The sequence below is a fragment of the Equus przewalskii genome, chromosome X (assembly GCF_037783145.1).
Source record: "Equus przewalskii isolate Varuska chromosome X, EquPr2, whole genome shotgun sequence".
NCBI classification, from domain to species: Eukaryota; Metazoa; Chordata; class Mammalia; order Perissodactyla; family Equidae; genus Equus; species Equus przewalskii.
The window spans coordinates 25,796,578-25,815,844 of NC_091863.1; the positions used below are offsets into that span (position 1 = coordinate 25,796,578).

General features: G+C 36.0%; 1 protein-coding gene across 11 annotated transcripts in view; it reads right to left on the reverse strand.

The window, feature by feature from the left end:
• Window positions 1-19,267, reverse strand: part of DMD (dystrophin) — a 2,264,041-nt gene that overhangs the window by 766,662 nt on the left and 1,478,112 nt on the right. For all 11 annotated transcript variants that reach the window (XM_070604303.1, XM_070604310.1, XM_070604305.1 and 8 more), the window contains one exon: window positions 6,540-6,715. In XM_070604303.1, coding sequence (XP_070460404.1) covers window positions 6,540-6,715 — 176 coding nt within the window. The remainder of the gene's footprint in view (window positions 1-6,539; window positions 6,716-19,267) is intronic.

Below are 19,267 nucleotides of genomic sequence, written 5' to 3' on the forward strand. Positions count from 1 at the left end.
GTCAAAGCTAATACAAGTAATACAACATTAGATCTAAAGTAAGGATGCTAAAATCAGACTTATTTGGGTTTACATCTTGGTTCAGATGCTTGCTCGTTATGTGATCTTAGGCAAAGACCTTCAGCAGTCTGTGCTCCAATTGCCCTTCTGTAAAAATGGAAATGAGAATAGAGCTGTTATGAAGATTATATGAGCTATGTAAAGCACTTGGAAGTGCGCCTGGCAATATTAAGTACAGTCACCATCACTATCATTATTACACAAGAGTCTATGCGAAGTATTATAAAGTCAAATGTCAATGGGAAAGCAATTAATATAAATGAATGAGGTGGGACAGGTGTGGCAAACTGAAAAGCAAGCTTGCTTGCCCAAACCAGCGCTTCTCAAACTTTAATGTGCACATGAATCACCTGGCAATCTTGTTAAAATGCTGACTATGATTTACTAGATTCCTCATTTCTTAGCCACCCCCAGGTGATGTCTGCGCGCTGGTCCAGAGACCACACTTTGAGTAGCAAGAGTCTGAAACATCTGTTACTCAGTTCATCTGATGGTACCTTGAGAGAATGTGGAAATGAGAGCCCAGTAGCCAGATCTAAGTTTTGAAAAGGAGACAGAAATCTGTATTTTTTTAAAAAAATATGAAGCCCCTCCATTTTTAAATGTTGGCAATATTTCAAAACAGTGCCTATGTGAAAACACTGCATGCTTTCCAAGCTGGGTTCAGCCTGTGGGTACTCACTTTACAAACTCTCTCGGCTGAATGAAGAGGGAGTCAGGGTCAAAACTGGTGACGAGAAACCAGGGATGTTCAAGCATAGAGCAAGCAGCCTGGAATTAGGGTTGGAGAGATCCTGGGGGCAGAGTGTGAATGTGTGAGAAGGCTTTTAGCACTGGTTTACACGGATATGCTGAGTATATTTAAAAAATGGCACACACTGTGAAGAGACTTTTGAGTCATATTACAATTTTTGATTTGCACTTTGGAGGAAATAAGGTGCTATACTGAAGGCTATTTCGTTAGGGGAGTCTGAATTAGGGAGAAGCCAATATTAAAGAAGACTTAAGAGAAAACAGTTGTCTTACAAAGAGTGCATACAGTAATATGAATTGCTAATGGAGATTTTCAAGAAGAGGTCCTCCTAGGCCTACTTTAATGAATTAGAGAAGGCTCATTTCTAATTAACAGCATCCATTTGCATGCAAACAATGAGCTAAGGTCTTTAAAAAACAATTTCTTCCCTTAAGTACATTTAGGAATGTCTCCCATTAGCTTATTTACACCATTAATTTGCTTGGCAAACTAGCATAGATTATATACAGGTAAACTTTGGTTTAAAAATTCAGAAGTAGAGGCAGTGAAATAAATAAATTACCAGTTACATGAAGTCTTACACAATAAGCGCTTTTTAATATGCCTAGCCTTACTCTGAACTTTGATGTATTCTGAAAAGGAGTTTTGTGCCCTTGTGAAAGTAATATGAAAATATTTTCTCCCCTAGGACTGCTTGCCAGAAAGGTGCCAGTATTCCTTTCAGAAGGGTTTACTGCCCAGATCTCAGTTTCTATATACTATTTCCCACTAAAAGAAACCAGAGGCCATTGGAGAAATGGTTGATTCCAAACCTGGGGCAGGGAAAGTATAAGGTGAGCCTGGGACATTTCAGCAGGAAGCTTGAATGAGCTCCCACTGGCCAGTTTTGGTAAAGGTGAATATCAACAAGAATAATAACTGTAATCCATTATAGTATATTGAATAAATAAGGATCCATAAGTTCATATCGACATCAAAGAGAGAATATAAATTTTTTTCTTATTTTTAATGGAAGAAACGTGGGATCATGTCAGAGCTAGGAAAATCACCATTTTGCAACTCCATTGTAATAATTGAGTTAGTGAAGGATCATCAATGGATATTAAAGCCATTAGATGACTTACTAATTTCAAAGAAAACCAATGTTGCTTTATAATTCAAGATTTGATGGTCACCACCTTAATTGACTAATCAAACTTAGCAGCATTTAGAGTGGGACTACCTCATGTTATTCATCTCCTGATGTGATTAAAAGTACACAGCATCTTATATGAAGTATTCTTGCCCCAAACATTTGACATACATCTTTTCAAGTCTTATCTACACTCAGCTTCCACTTTTCAAGAAATACAGAGAATAGAGAATGAGTTGAATGACAACTTGAAGGAAAAAAGACAAATCTAGAAAGGGGAGATTTTTTTTTTGAGGATGTTCTACTGCACTTTTTTTTTTTTTTGAGGAAGATTAGCCCTGGGCTAACTACTGCCAATCCTCCTCTTTTTGCTGAGGAAGATTGGCCCTGAGCTAACATCCATGCCCATCTTCCTCTATTTTATACACGGGACGCCTACCACAAGCATGGCTTTTACCAAGCAGTGCCATGTCCTACAATTTATTGCTCTTTGTTAAAATGGTATACAAGCTCTTAGATCTACCACTTCTTTGGGGTTTTCACTTCTTTTCTATGAAGCCCCTAGTGCCACATAAAAATATTAATATCAAATAAAATTTGTATGCATTTTCTCCTATTAATGTGTCTTTTGTCAGTTTAACCTGCAGGCTCCAGACACTAAACCTAAGAGGATAGGGAAAAAGTTTTCTTTTCCTCCTTTACAATATCAGATGCAATGCATGAAACATGATGGGAAGTTGGTACAAAAAAACTCAAAATGATATAAAAGAATTTTTGAACCACTGAGGAAATTTGGATATGGGCTGGATGTTAAATAATAATATGGTACTATTTTTAATTTTCTTGAATATGATAAATAAGCATAGTTACCTATGGTGTGCCATTATGCTAAGGAGATGCATGCTGAAGCATTTAGGGGTGAAGTATAAGGGTGTTTATAATTTATTTGCAAATGTTAAAACAACAAAAAAGTTTGTGTGTGTGTCCGTGTATTATTCCCTGTTAGAGAAAGGCAGATATGGGGGAAGTAGAGAGAGGGAGAAAGAAAAAGCATATATGGCAGAATTTTAACTTAGAATCTAGGAATTTAGGAGGAGAGAAGGGTATATGGGTATCCATTATGGTACTTTTTTCAACTTTTCTACATGTTTGAAATTCTTCACTAAAAAAAAGTTAGGAAAAGAATAATTTCAACCAATATTTTTAATCAGGTACCATTTAAATTAAAAACGTTATTCTTCACTATATGTTAGTACGATAATTGCCTTATCAGTGAAATGAGAGAAGCAACATCACATTGTCTAAAGGGAAGAGGAAAGATAATCTCTTGAGATCATTTTTTATTGCTATGGGTTATGATTCAGAGATTCCTCAATTTAGAGATTCTACTTCCCATCACCTTGCTTCCCTCTTCCATTCAATCTTTTGTCAACTGATATTATTCTAAGTAAAAGGCCTTTTCTTACGTTGTCAAGCATCCACTGTTAAAACGCCTGCCTACCCACATTCTCTTGCCTGGTACATCTCCTGAAACACTCCGGGGAAGAAACGAGTGTATGAGGACACTGACCACACCGTTGAGAGGACTAAAACCACAGCACATGAGAATGAGGTCTGGGCAGATAAACAAACAGCTGGTTAGAAATAATTAAAATCATTTTTTACGCCATGGACCTCCTTGCCAATCTGGTGAACCCTGGGATTCCTTCTCAGAATGATGTTTTTAAGTCCAGAATATAAAATACATAGAACTTCAAAGGAAGCCAATTGTATTGAAATGCAGTTATAAAACTATTAGAAAAACAAATTTGCGATATAGGAATACACGTGCTTGTTTATTATTAACACATTAATAAGATCTTGTGGCAGATCTAGTAACCACTGCAGTTTTGAAGTCGTGATAAACATGAACGATATTATGAGAAATCTGTAACAACTCTGATGAGATATGAACATACACAGGCTTGCTTTATTTTAACTTGCAACTTCCCTTTATGGTTGAGAGGCTTTCATTCGCATCTTCCTCCTTTATAAAGACCATTTTGGTGGCTAAACCATCATTACGCTCATGACTATCATGCTTAAACCTATAGATGCTATCCAGTTCTTCTGCTACATAATTGAGGCAACAGTGAGTTTTCTATCTTAAACTACACAGCGAATTGACTATATTTTATACTTCATTCACTTCCAGTATAGACTAACCTTAATGGATGTCCAGTGCAATTTGAATTTTTCTCAGAACTTTCTTCTCATATTTCTGCTGTCTTGCATTTTCAAAGAGAAACTTTTAAAATTATGTAGCTATAAGGCTCCAAGTAGCTTGTAGACTTTTTTGCCTAAATTATGTGCTTTATTTCACATGTGTATGTGGAGTAAGAAACATTAAATATTTCCAACAGCTGTATTTAAAGCTACTGCAAACTAAGAACAATGTTGTCAACTTAAGTAGTCATCTTATTTTTCACCTGTGCAATAAATAACTTCTATTTCCCCCTGACTTTCGCTTGAGTTGCACTGAAAGCATGTCATTGATTACTAATAATTTCAGGATTACAGCCCTCCCACAATTGTTGGGTTAATATTCTTTATAAAATATTATTTTATACATTTTTACTTTATTTGCTACTGGATGTTTGGAAATAGCTGCAACTGTATTGGTAGAAACGGCACTTATCTTTTATTATTTTTTTCATTACATAAAATTCAAATGACAGAAAAATTCTGAGGAAGTGTGCCGCAAAACTGAACTCAGTGGAAATTTAAATATGCTAACATTTATTTTTGAAATGTAGCAGCAAGTAGACAACTTTAAAAGCTGAGTTAAAAAAAACCCTGAGGGAAGCTGATTTTGACTTTTTAAAGCACAAAAGTGCAATATTTAATGTAGGTCAAAATGTTTAAATGGGAGAAATTTTTCTAACCAATTACAGCCAAATCCCTAGCTGTAATTAACCTACAATTTTTCTGATATTTCACAACAGAGTCAGCATATTGCACTTTCTTATAATCTTAGAAGGATCTAAAATTTTAGAGCTTATTTGGTGAAATAGGCATATTGCCCATCTTTATTTAGAAGTTCTAATTCGCACGTAGAAGTCAATAAGAAATAACAAGAGTTTAAGAATCCAGGTGAAAAAGAATTATCAGAAAAAATATTAATGTGCTCTATTCAAATATACAAGTAAGATATTTAAATATAAGAAACAATACTGTATATATAATAAAAAATAATCCTCCAATCAACTTAAACCACCTTATGAATTCAAGATATTTATTTTTATGGCATGCTATTCAATTTTCCTTAATCTTCTCATTTCTTAACATCTTACTTTTGACTAGATTGAGTATAGTTCAGAAATGACATACAGGTTTAAACCTGTTCATAGTGTAAACTTATCAGTTATTTAAAATACGGGCTAGTTGTGTTTTTATTACAAGGATTTCAATTTAAGAAAAAAGTTATGACTTTCCTAAGAAAGCACTTGAACTACAAAGTTAAAGTTATGTTACCTATATAAATTACAATATTTTCTAAACTAAGATTTAAAATAAAAATGTTTTTATGGGATGCTCTTATTTTTTAACTTGAGCAACATTTGTGTGTGTATGTGTAGGTCAACTAGTGCATCCATTTTGTACAGGAATGTGAATTGTATCTACTTTCTGAATAACACAACATGAGCAAGGTGGCAAGAAGAGGTAGGCAAAGACAAGGGACATAATTCCAAAACCTTACTAATACACCCTTACCAAAGACGTTCAGCAATGAGTTGTTCTAGCTTTCTGAATATTAAAACCCACCTATCACGTAGATGATAGGTAGGGGGCAAGAACTTGGCAATAGAACTGAGTTTTCATTGTTCATAACAATAGTATCCTTTGGTAAATAAAGGCCAAGTTGTCCCTTATGAAACAGGAAACATTAGCATCAACAACTGGAAGCATAATACAAAATCCCATTTACAAAAATATCCATGCCTTCCAACTGCAGCCGCATACATTTGCCTTTCTGTGCTTTCAATACATTCCAAGAGAAAGTTAAATGATGATTGAATTCAACAATAACCTTTTTGAGGTTTTGTTTTCCCCTTAAGAGATGAACATTTTTGGCCCAACTTCCTCTTCAAGAATGTACTAACAAATGTATCAGAACTAAAAGGTAAATATTACTACCATGTTTTTTCAGCATCATAGTCACATTTGCAGCTGTTAAAAAATCTAGCCAAAGAGTAGTCTTTCTTACAAAATCATCATTTCTAACTACCTTTTCTCATCTTCTTTAAAAAGTAATTGAGACTCAGCTTGTTCAAGTTGGAATAAACTGAAGACATTCATATTTAAACAATTGTGTGATTTTTAAAACAAACTTGAAAATTTAAAATAGAAAACACTGCCTATTTAACTAGCATAAGCTACATGGTTTACTATACGAGAAAGAGAAAGTTCATTGTTGCTATTGATTAACTGTTGATGGTCTCCTTAATGTTAGTGCTTCCACCCTGGTTACGGTCTTCAACAAAAATCTCTTCTTAAGGACAGCTAAACAGCTCTGCTAAAATTTTAGAATTCCTATTTTATCTGTCACTCTACCTCTTTTTTCTTTCTGCCAGCTGTTTGCAGACCTCCTGCCACCGCAGATTCAGGCTTCCCAATTTTTCTTGTAGAATACTGGCATCTGTTTTTGAGGACTGTTGAATTATTTCTTCCCCAGTTGCATTCAATACTCTGACAACAGTTTGCCGCTGCCCAATGCCATCCTGGAGTTCCTGTAAGATATCAAAAAAGGCAAAACGAAAATGAAGCCCCATGTCCTTTTATTTGAGGAAAGATTAAACAATGTGCTACCACATGCAGTTCTACTGGGAGAGAAAGAAATACAAAAGCTCCATGCGAAAGTTTCTCTATGAAACTGACATGCCTATATCCAAAGGATCTAAGATAGAAAGACACCTTTTATGTGTCGGTAAAAAAGCGTCCTCTCAGTTCAGCTCCAGTTTTTATATTTGTAAAGCTTGTCAGCTAGGGGATGTTATAATGTCCTACAAATCAATTAGTCGGAAACCTTCTCAAGAGCAAATCCGATTTCTTGTACCCACAAGGATGTTCCATGTTTAACAGTCTATGAAGTGTTGTAAAATTTAAAACCTGAAAAAAGTATTTGGACTTCTTAGTGACTGTCGATATGAGAGGTGAAAAAGAACAAACGCAGTTTAGCCACAGTATTTTAAAAAAAAAAACCTCTAGAGATATTTAAAGAAAAATTCATTACTATATTAGAAGGAAATTTATTTCAAATTCTGTTTCCATCAATGTATTTTGCATTATAAAACCACATAAAACTGAGAATTAATTGCTTTCAGAGGCAGCCTATCAAGAAATCCCTAAGGTGCAGCAATAAATTTAAAAATAATCTATAGCCATCAGAACATTTTTATGAGTCATTGATGGTGTCAAGCTTAAATACTTCTACTTTTTATCCTGAATGAAATTTTAAGAGCAGAGTGTCAGAAAAATAGTTCCATCAAAAAAAGAGACTATTACAACCAAATATGCATAAAAACAAAAATATTTTTTACTATTAAATAAAAATGGCACTGTTTTTTTAAAAAAGATAATCTACAATTCTTAAGGCAATTAAAATAACCCATTACTAAATCTGAAGTTTAGACAATGAAATAATATGAGAACTTAAGATAGCTACTGTATTATATCTAAAGTACTTACAAATCCTTACATACTGATGGGATAAAGTCAGTATGCGGAACACTTTCCTGATAGATATGATTCTAATTATCTAATATTCTCATATTCCCCTATTCACTGATCCAATACCAAGTACATAGTAAACCCCAGTACATGCTTGCCAAATAAATGAATGAATGCATGTCTTCTGAGACTGGGTCAAACGTCCTTTAGACTCTCATTCCACATAAACTCCTATTTTTTTTTAAACTAATTTCACATATTATTTTGGATACTAGAATTTTTGGTAGTATAACTTAAGCAGTTAAAAGATTCAATAAAGCAGCAAAAATGATAACAAGGCCATTATTCCATGGTCACAGTACTTCACAATGACTATAAAACTATGCACAGTTATTGAATATTCATAAGCTTTCCCGACCATACTATTCTCTTAAATGTGCATGAGATGTGCTCTAATAAACATGTGATATTTCCTTGCAACTAGTTGATTTTGCTCCATTACTTACATCTCACTCTTTACTACCCAGTCAGATCAGTGTTACTTGTGACAGTCACTGCTTAGTAACTGGTACACCCATTCATAACAAACTGTGTCTATATTGCTATTATACCACAAATTCCTTAAGGTCAAAGACAGTGTCCTATTCATATTTTGTCCCTAATGCTTAGTATTAATATCTAGTGCATGAGAGGCTTCAGTAAGTAGCTGTTGAGTGAATGCCTGAATCTATAAATAAAGGAAGTGGAGGAAGAGAAGAGGAAGCGAGGAGGGGAGGAGTTCAGTCTCCTCATTGCCTTGGTATCATCAGTATTAACACTTATTATTGGGCCTCCTAGAGTATTCAAAGAACTAAGTACAATTTTCTAGGTTTTAGGCAGTGTATAATCTCTTGAGGAGACTAGACACAGTTGCAAAGGATAATTTATTATGCTGCATACAGTAGAATAGAGAAAGCAAGGTGCTCAAAATATGATAGATCAGAAGAGGGGTGATCTCCACTAGTGGAAGGATAAACAAGAGAGACCTTTGGGGAGAATTTGGAATTTAAAGAGTGGGTAGGCCGCAGGCACATGGAGGGTCAGGGGGCTGAGGGGATGGCAGAAGGCAAGGCCTATGGCAATTTCCATGATGTGATCAGGAGGATCCTTTGGAGCTCTAGGTCACTGTAGGAGAGTGGGAGTTTAGGGAGAGGTGCCATCCTGGGTGTACACTGGCCCTGGGCAGAGAGGACTTTGCTTTTGACTAAAGAGTTTGCAATTCATTGGAAAGCAACAGAAAATGACTTGAGTTTTAAGTACAGGAGTGTCAGAGCTAGAGCTATACTTCTGGATAATTCTCAGGCAGAGTTTAGGCTAATGTAAGGCAAGGACACAGGTAAAACAGCTAGGACAGGAGTCTGGGAGATAGGTATTGGGGCTAAAAGTAGAGTTTTGACAATGCATCAGAAAGGAAAGACTAGAGGTGACGTGAACTGTTAAGGCAGAACAACAGTTTTGGGAACTAGCTGGATCATGCAATCACGAACGACTACCGAAATGGGGAAATCTTTGTCTAAAATACAGAAGTCAGGGAAGCAGTTAGAGGAGAAAGATTATGACTCTAATTTGTATCCCCAATGTTATCCAATACCCACAGCTATTAGCAATACTTTTTAAAAATGCATGGAGCACCTATTAGATGTGTGCTATAGCAGTGCATCTCAAAGTTTAACATGCATAAGAATCTCCCAGAGATCTTGCTAAACTGCCGATTCTGATTCAGTAGGGCTGTGGACGGGACAAGCTTCAAGAGGATGCTGCTACGGCTGGTCCAGGGACAATGCATTGAGTAGTAAGATGATAGAGTAAATGTCTTGTAAATCTTTGTTAAGTCATCAAGGAATTCTTGTTGCTGGTTTATAATGCTATAAACTAAAGCTGCTTCAGAATTTCTATCTCAGCCCCTTTGCTTTGTTTTTCTTGATCTTGGCCCTTCTACCTCATGGCTGCTGGCTGCAGTGATGTGCGCAACCCAATTGTAGAATCAACAAGGGTTTTATTATTTCTATTTCCCAGATAAGAGACAGAATTGAATAGTTAAGAATGAAGCAATAATTTAAAATTGTTAAATCTAAATCTGATTTTTATAGAGTCCTAAATCAGGGCCTTCAAATTTTTTAATTTTGTGAAAGAAGAGCTCGTTAAACAGTCTACTGCATTTGTGTGAGAAGATTTGGAATCCCAAGAAGTATTTACTATGTAGGATCTACCCATGAAGAATTTTCAGTAATAAAGCATAAGACAGCAAAATAATGGCTCAAAATAGGAAGCAAAAATTGGTACATGGTGTTTTACAGTTAGCTTCTGAGCTCAAAGAAGACAAAATTTGATTTACAAAATTAAATGTAAAACCTCAATCAACTTTATTCACTTAGTGAAAAACAAATTCATTTTAATTCTATAGCTTCTAAATATTTTAAGTACTAAATTATTCACTACTAGTAAAATTTTCAAGCTCTGATATCACATTAATGTTCTGTTGTCATAGGCATCCTTATCTATTTCTCTGGCAACTAACCTTGAGTCTTAGTTTTGGATACAAAGAAAATCATAATTAAATCTATTGGATTATTCATCATAGAAAGCTTATTGTGTTTTGATTCCCATATTAAAGCATCATTCTTAGTAAGGATGGCATATCAGACTCTCCCTAGGGAGCTTTTTCAAAATAAAAAAGCCAGAATTCCACCATAAGCCAAGTGAATCAGAATCTCTGGGGGTAAGGGGACAAAGGTGTACAAAACAGATACACTATTAAAGCAAGGGTAGTCAAGAGAGACGTGGAGGCGGCAAGCGAGCAGGAGGGGAATGTTTTAGTTACTGCATTATTCTTAACCTCTTGTATGATTTTAAATTGAGAAATGTTCCTAAATTATAGAAAATGACACTTATATCTAAGTCCTTCAAGTCTGGTCAAACTGGTGGGAAGAGGAATTAAGGCAAGGAAGGAACTGCAACATTTTTATAGAGGGAAGAATACGAGAAAAAGAACAAGTACATTTTATATGAAATCATTGCATGAATTAAAAATGTGTACTTGCAAAACTTTCCAAAACTCCATGAAAACAGTAAGTGGAAAATAAAATGTGACAAATGAAAAAGAATAAGTTAAGAAGCAGTTATGGGAAATTGTACAATGACAAATTGGATAAGCTATGTAGGAAATAAAGAACTGGCAAAATATCACTAATTAGGCTGATTTGGAAAAAAGTGATTGGGAGAAGAGATAAAGACTGAGGGGAACAGAAGAGAGAAAAACAAACCTTCTATGAACAAGTAGATGTGTCAAGAATCCAGTTCTGTGATTTACTTGTAACTTTGTTAAGGATTTGAGACAGTTTAATCATTGACTCAGTTTACTCATTGGTCAAGTGAAAATATATAATAATATAAACCCAATAGAGACATGTGAAACTGCCAGATGGAATTTTATGGTGCAATTTCATAAAAATATGATGCATTATCTTTTACCTATCACTTTACTCTTTCTGTCCTGCTTAAGATCATTCCAATTGTTTCTTTGTCGGTCCCTAGAATTCAAGTAAAAGTCTGAAAATAGTTTCCAGTCCTTTTCTCAAAGATTAAATTAAACAAGTTTGTCTCTCATGTTAATTCTTAGACTATATAGTCACCACTGTCTTCAGAGGTTTTAATACGCTTCAGAAAGTATCTTTCAACTTTTATCAGATGATGAATTTTTGTTAGGAAGCAATATGAATGGACAAATACCCAAGGCATACAGCAGGCTGAGGAACAGGACACATTCAGCTTAGCCCATTCGTGGACTAGGTGATTCCGTCCTGGTGGAAGACCTAGTGATCCTGTGAGGGCACCTCATGAGGATAGCGAGAATGATTGAAAGGTGGCTGAAATTTGGGAAAGCCAGGAGTTCAAAAGAGGGAGAAAGAGGCAAGAGTGGAAAAATAGTACATGAAACACAGGAAGGACTGAAAAAAGTGAAAATGACTTAGAGAAACGGCAATTTTTGAGTAAAAAAATGAAAGTTGTAGGAGGCAAGAATCAAAGCCAAGGTCAAGACCCCGGAATGAGGAGATCAAGAATGATGCCAGGTAGATTAACTATTAACTATAAGAGAAAGCCCAAACATTAGCCTAACAGGGGGGTCCAAAGGCCCGCTACAGCTTCTTCTCCCCTCTGCCTTTTCAGCCCGCTCTCCTGATGCTCCCCACTTTCAATTTAGCTCCAATCCCCAGTGAAACTGAATGGCTTTCTACTTCCTTGACTGTCCTGCTAAGTTTTGCAAGTCAAACTCATTACTCATCTATAACGCTTGGCTTAAATGTTCCCTCTTCTGCTGGGTCGTTTAAGCGCCCAAGGAGAGCGAGGTGCCCCTCCTCTATATAGGTATTCATAAAGTGTTTCTATGTAGTGTCATTCATTGGTAGTATTCATGTCTGTATTAGACTTTACAGCTGAGGATTAAGTAATACTGAAGGAATTTTTTCTTCTTTTGACCATAAAATATGCCTCCAAATTTGAACTGTATCTCAGATTCAACTTTCATCTAAGGACCTACAGATCTTTCATTAGTAATGTGCAAACTAAACCAAATCAAAGAGGAACAGCTTTCACAAATGATCAATCAAAACCAAAATGCACTTTTTTAGCCTATTCTTTCTCCTGGTCTCATTTTATTTGTATTTCAGAAAACATTTGTTGTGTCCCACTGATAATAATGCGGAAACCATATGCATGTTTTTGTTGGTTTGTTATAGGAATTGGAGGTGGCAGGGTGGTCTTATAAGATTTCCTCTAATACCCTCTTTTTCTTGTGTGGTTTACTAGTACATATGCTCATTGGTACAATTCCCCATCTGCTTCTGATAAGAGTTGCTATAAAAGAATAATGAGAATTCCTCCTAAAACTAGAATTAGACTGCTTCTTTCCAAAGCAAACATCCTGCCAATGAACTAAAGGAAAATTATGTACAGTAGCGATTTATTTTAATGGGACATTTACCTAATATCAAATTACAATGAAATTTCCTTTGGATGTGTTTATCTCATCCACATCAGTGATATATACATTTGCTATTATTGCTGCTATTAACGTGGGTACCAAATGGATTCATCATAAAGTGCTTAAAGTACTACATGCTTTCTAAGGTTATCTCAGGCTTTTTTTCTTTCTTTCCCAAGAAATTGGGCAAAAAAACCCAAAAACATGTATTCCTCAATTTCAAGCAGAGATTCCAAAGGAAAAAAAAAAGTATGTATGTTAAATCTCTGCCCTTGGGGATCTGAAACTGAAGGCGGCAAGTTAAATCTTTCTTCAGACATATTTTGGCATTAGAATTTTAATAATTCAAATGCCTTCAGGTGTGGCATGCGTACATTCTACCGCTCTCTGAAGGCATTTAAATTAGTGGCTCTTGCTTTAAAGAAGACTGTTGTTATAAAGTACACAACTTTGCAAAGTTAATAGGTTTTACTTTGTTAAAATCAATGTTAGGCCTCTCTAGGTTCACAGATTTATTCAATCCTCCTTGGCTTCTAAATCTTTCATTAGAACTTCAGGAGAGCTACTTGGGAACATTTAAGAGCTGTTTTTCTCTCCATTTACTTAGATTTGTTAAGAAAACAAATTGATTTTTCTCTGATCAAAAGGAGACTCTTGTCCATGACCATCCTTGCTCTCTTATTAAGTGATCCTGATAATAGAACACACAACTTCAGACAGAAAATCCTTTCTAGGTAATTATTAGGATGGTTTTGAAAATGTGTGGAATATTTAACCATGGAACATATTGCACACAAACAAAAAACATCGGCTCTTAAGACAGAATAATTGAAAGAAGACATACATCATTTTTAAATTTCTTGTTCTTTTTTCTATAGGTGTTATCAATTTGGAGCCACACAAATATTTGTTCAAAAGTCAACTTGGTGGATAGAAAAGATGCAGTGAGTGTATGGAGAAAGCAACAATATCATTTTTTAAAAGCAAGATGATGTGTAAATGGATTAAGGACTGGAAAAGTTTGATTAAAAGGTCTAATCTCACTGGCTCTGAAAAGTTGTAGTTCCCTACTGGCACTTGCCATGCTTACCAAATATTTTCACTCAGTGAATCATTCATTGACTAAACAGCTATTTATTGAGCGCCTCCTATTGGCCAGGCACTGTGCTAGTAGCTGGTCATCACTGCCTGCAGTAGAAGGAATGGATTGGAGAAGCTCTGGAGTGGATGTAGGTAGACCAAGTAGGACATATCACTGTATTTAAGATGAGGGGAGATTGTAGTGTGGATTGGAGAGGTAGTAGCAGAAATAGAAGTAGACGGAACCAAGTGATATTTGGGAGATAAATAGACAGGGTTTAGCCATTTGCTGGAGAAGTGAGTGAAGGAAAGGATATCAAGTGGGCATTTGGAGATACTGGCCTAAACCTCAGAGGAAAAATTAGGATTAATAATATACCTGAGATCATTATTGGCAGAGCTTAGTCTAAGATTCATGATGTGGCTTTGGCTCTGAATGCGGTTGGATTCTGCATTTTCAATGAAAACATTATGGGTAACTTCAAAGGTAGCATTCACAAGCCAAACATATTTTGGGACTGCTTGGATATTTGTAGGACAATTGCTACAAAGGACAATGACAAGAGTAATGTTAGCATTACTGACCCTTGCGTTTCTCTAGGCTGCTACATTTTATTTTCATTTGCTGGCAAAGAGATCAATCTCATGATGCACATAAGGTAGAAAGTTGAGATGCAGGATGATTCCCTATATCATTTGAAAAAAATAGAGTATCATTCTCATGAAGCTGCTTGTATCTACCCATCCTAAGTTCTCCCACCTACTGCTAAAAATCAGTGGACAAAGATGATTTAAAAATATGTTCATGTTGCTCCTTAAGAGATCAGGAATTAAACCTGCCCCTTAACAAACTACTTCTCTTCCATACTCAAAGTAATTCTATGTGCTTTAGCTATGGCATAATCTGTAAATGACTATTTGTAGGTATGTAGGTAAATTGTTCAATGCAGATAAGTATTCTCTTCAATGTAATTCACTCTAACAAATATCTAGGTAACTACTCTGTATTTGATACCCTTACAATGATAAATAAGCTTATATTTTCACGTCAATACTCAATTTAATAAAGGAAAGTATACAAGCAAATAACTATATACAATGCTGTGCTATAATGCAGCTATGGAGATGCTATGTGAAGACAGATCAATTAATTGTGTGATTGTGTGTATGGTTGTGTGCGTATATGTCTATGTATCTGGGTTTGGGGAAACGGTCAGGAAAAGAAACATAGAGGTTGTGGCAATTCAGATTATAAGTGCGTGAGGACGTTTTTTCCAGTCTTTATATTACCAGGCACAGTGCTGGGCACTGCTTTCCTTAATAACTGCTCAAGAAATATTCATTGACCAATGCAGCAGAAGACTGGGCAAGATATTACAGTACTCTTGAGTGGTTTCCCATTTGACAAAGGTTCAAAAGTAAAATTTTGAAATATATATAACAGCATAGTATGAAAGAGAGACATTAAAAATAACTGTGTTTTACCAAAGTCTCAACTCTTACCATAAGTTATCAAGGTAAGGTTTAGTTTCTCAGGCTCTTGAGGAGGGAAAGGCCCAGAAATAAGATAAAGAGGGATAAAAACAGATCTCTGTGTCTAACGTCCATTAATTGATTTTAAGCATTTAGCTTAGATTACAGAACCCTCAAGACATCAACAAAATATCCACCTCTAAGCACATGCTGGGCATCACTAAGCCTTATATGTCCCTCTCGCCAACTTACACAGGCATTAAATACAAACTACTCTTTTTTTTTAAGCCTTAATTTCTGAGGTTAGCTTTCTTATTTTCCAACTCATTATCTGTTGTACGGTAATGCTCCTCTCCTTCACAGAATTAGATGAGAAGGGGAGATGAGAAAAAACAATCGTGTATCTCTCGTTCACTGAGCATATCCTCCGGAAATCAGACAAATCAGGCACAAGAATAGATTCTCTCCATTATTAGCATATTTGTACAATGTCAACAATGTGTACCTTATTGAACTATATACAAACTACAGGAACCCAAGAATAAAACAGCCAGAGGACTTAAGCAAGTCTTCTGCTAAAACTTCCAGAATTATCTATGTGAATCCCTAAAAGATCAGAGATAGTTTAACAAAAAAGTGAAAACAAACCATAGTGGTTTTGACTTCCTTATAAATCTAATTTGTGTAGAGGAAAAGATTCAATTATCAAATATTAACGTTGTCTAAGTTTTTTCTTTTTAGTGAAGTTTCCTTCTTAACTACTGCCTAGCATTTCAGCACATTTCCATTTGACTTAAACCTCAAAGAAAACATTTTCAAGTCAACATTAAATCATTCTGAAACTGGTTTCTTTCGTTGACCTCACTATTTATTTGGATGATATCTGTATTCTCCCATTTACCAGGTTGGATATCAGTAGTTCATGTAGGATTTATCCCTTTCTTTTCCCCATTCCAAGTCATACCGATCTTAACTCTTATACCTCTTGCCCAGCTCATTCCATCATCATTGCTTTACGCATAGTCTGGTTATTCACCACACTTCACCTATGTTAGTAATACATCCTCCTGTTTTCCCTCAACCTTCATCATTCCAAAACATCCTACATATTCTTTCCAGATTAATTCTCCTGATGAATGGTTCTGGTAGTGGATTTCCTGCTCAAACATTGATACTGAAGCCTCAGTACCTGCCTAATGAACCCCAAATAGCTTAGGTATCATTCAGAACATCACAACCTTTCTTCAAGAAACCTGTCCAGGCTTCTCAACAATGACACTCCAATTCTTCATCCAGGCTTCAGCACAACTGGACAACCTACAGTGATGCCTTGGCCATTCCCCAGACCTTTGCCCATTCTCTCTCCTCCACCATGAATTCCCTCATTTCTACTGATGTAATCCCTTCATTCCAATCCACTAGACTGTGAACTCCAGGAGGGCAGGAATCATCACTGTTTCTTTCACTCTAGTGCCAAGCAAAGTGCCTACTACATGGTAGTGCTTCAAAATACACCTGTTAAATGGATAAATGAGGACACACACCAAATACTATCTCTCTTAGGAGTAAATTTGAAACTAAAAGTTATCTATCCTACAAAATCCTATGGTACATTGTGTCTACTTAATGATGTTTTTCATAGTCTATATACAATTAAACATCCTTATTTTGACTGGAAGTTTATGAATTTCTTTAGTGCAGGGGCAATGTCTTCTTTACCTTTGAATTTTCCACCATGTTAATCAGTAGAAGTTTGGTGACTAAATGAGTAAATGAATGAGCATAGCATACGAGGTAAAAATCATGATTAAATTATATTTCTGTATTCTTAAATACCTAGTAGGCATCTAACCAATAAATTAGTGCTGATGGCTCTGAAAAGACTATCTTCAGGAGCTGGTACAAGAAAATTAAAATGTTCAGCACTTCAGGAGCCAGCCCCGTGGCCGAGTGGTTAAGTTCACGCACCCCGCTTCGGCGGCCCAGGGTTTTGCCGGTTTGGATGCTGGGCGTGGACATGGCACTGCTCATCAAGCCATGTTGAGGAGGTGTCCCACATAGCACAACCAGACACACTCACAACTAGAATCTACAACTATGGACTGGGGGGCTTTGGGAAGAAGAAGCGGAAAAAAAAAGAAGATAGGCAACAGATGTTAGCTCAGGTGCCAATTTTTAAAGAAAAATGTTCAGCACTTCATATTAGTAACAGGGTGGCCTTGGAGCAGTGCTTTCACCAAGCCTATGCACTGCTGCCCAAGGAGCAGCACTGCAGTGCAACAGTCCTCAGAGAAAATAAAGAGAAAAGAAAGTAGGAACATGTCTCCGTCACTCCCAATTTCCAAGCTATACAAGTGACCTCAAAATACTATCACTTTCCCCCACTAAGAAGGGTACCATCTTGAACAGACACGATCTCTGTTCGTGAATGGCCAATGTATACGGGAAAAGATGTTTAATGTTGTTAGTCATCAGAGTGATACAAATTAAAACGACAATAAGATACCGCTTCATATCCCATGAAACGGCAAAAGTTAAAAGGACTGTTAAGATCAAATGTTGGTGAGGATAAAGAGCAAACGGAGCTCTCCACCATGACTGACAGGAGTGTAAAATGGCACAACCACTTTAGAAAACTGTTTTGCAGTATCTTATAAAGTTAAACACTTGACTCAGCCACTCTACTCCTAGGTATTTACCCCTAAGCCCCCAAATGAAAACATATGCTGACAGAAAGATTTGTATACAAATGTTCATGCTATCTTTATTCATAATATCTCAAAACTGAAGCAGCCTGAATATCCATCGATAAGATAGACAAACGAATCGTGGTCTATTTGTACAATGGAGTATTAACCAGCAATAAAAAGGAATGAACTACTGATATACTCACAACATGGATGAATCTCAAAAATATTATGTTGATCAAAATAGTACATACTGCACGATTCCATTTACATGAATTCAAGAACAGACAAAGCTAATCTATGGTAATAGAAACCAGAACAATAGGTGCCTATAGTGGGTAGGAATTAACTGGAAGGTGGTATGAGGTGATGGGAATGTTCTAGTTTTTCATTGAGGTGTTGGTTGTATGAGTAGAATCACTTGACAAACTTAAATTGAACACAATATCTATGTGTCTCCCAGATGTCTAGGGGCACCTTTCTATACTTCCTTACATACTTGCTACAGTCATACACAGCAAAAAAGCATGGAAAACAAATTACATGGCAGAATCTGAATATTACACAAAATATCTTGACAGATTGAAATAATGAACTAAATTTAATAGATTCCAATTTTATATAAGAATAAACTATTCCTCTTCTCCCAAATAAATGTTTCATCTTACGTAAATTTTACTCCAGTTAAGAAATAACAACTACTATCGCTTTCAAGTACTTATCTCTCCTCGCTTAAACGCTACTTAAGCCATGTTAACAATAAAGATATCCAACAAATTTAAAGTCTTTCTCTCCCATTTAACATAATATATGTAGGTGTTTCTTATACAAGAAAACAACTAAGACAAGCTGATTGCCAAACTTCAGTCATTTGCAGACAGAATTTAAAAGGGTTCAGAAGACTAATCAGATTATATGGAGACAGACTTAGTGAACCATCAGGGATATTAGACTATTTACCTTTACCTTTACCTTTTTTTTTTTTTGATGAGGAAGATTCACTCTGAGCTAATATCCATGCCAATCTTCCTCTATTTTTTAGTATGTGGGCCACCAGCACAGCATGGCTGCTAACACCACTGTGTCAGTCCACGCCCAGTCCACTGAAGCAGAACACACTGAACTTAACCACTAGGCCATCAGGGCTGGCCCATACTATTTACCTTTTGATCTCCGTACACAATTATTGATTTGGACAATCTATAAGACAAGTAAAGTAGCATCTGTCTGTCAGTAAAGTGTGTATGTATGTGTGGTGTGGTGTGTTTATTAGATTAAGAAGGGAAAAAATGTAGCGATCCCATGATCTTAAGTTTTAGAAGAGAAAATGGCGCAAGTAGCCTGTGAGGCTC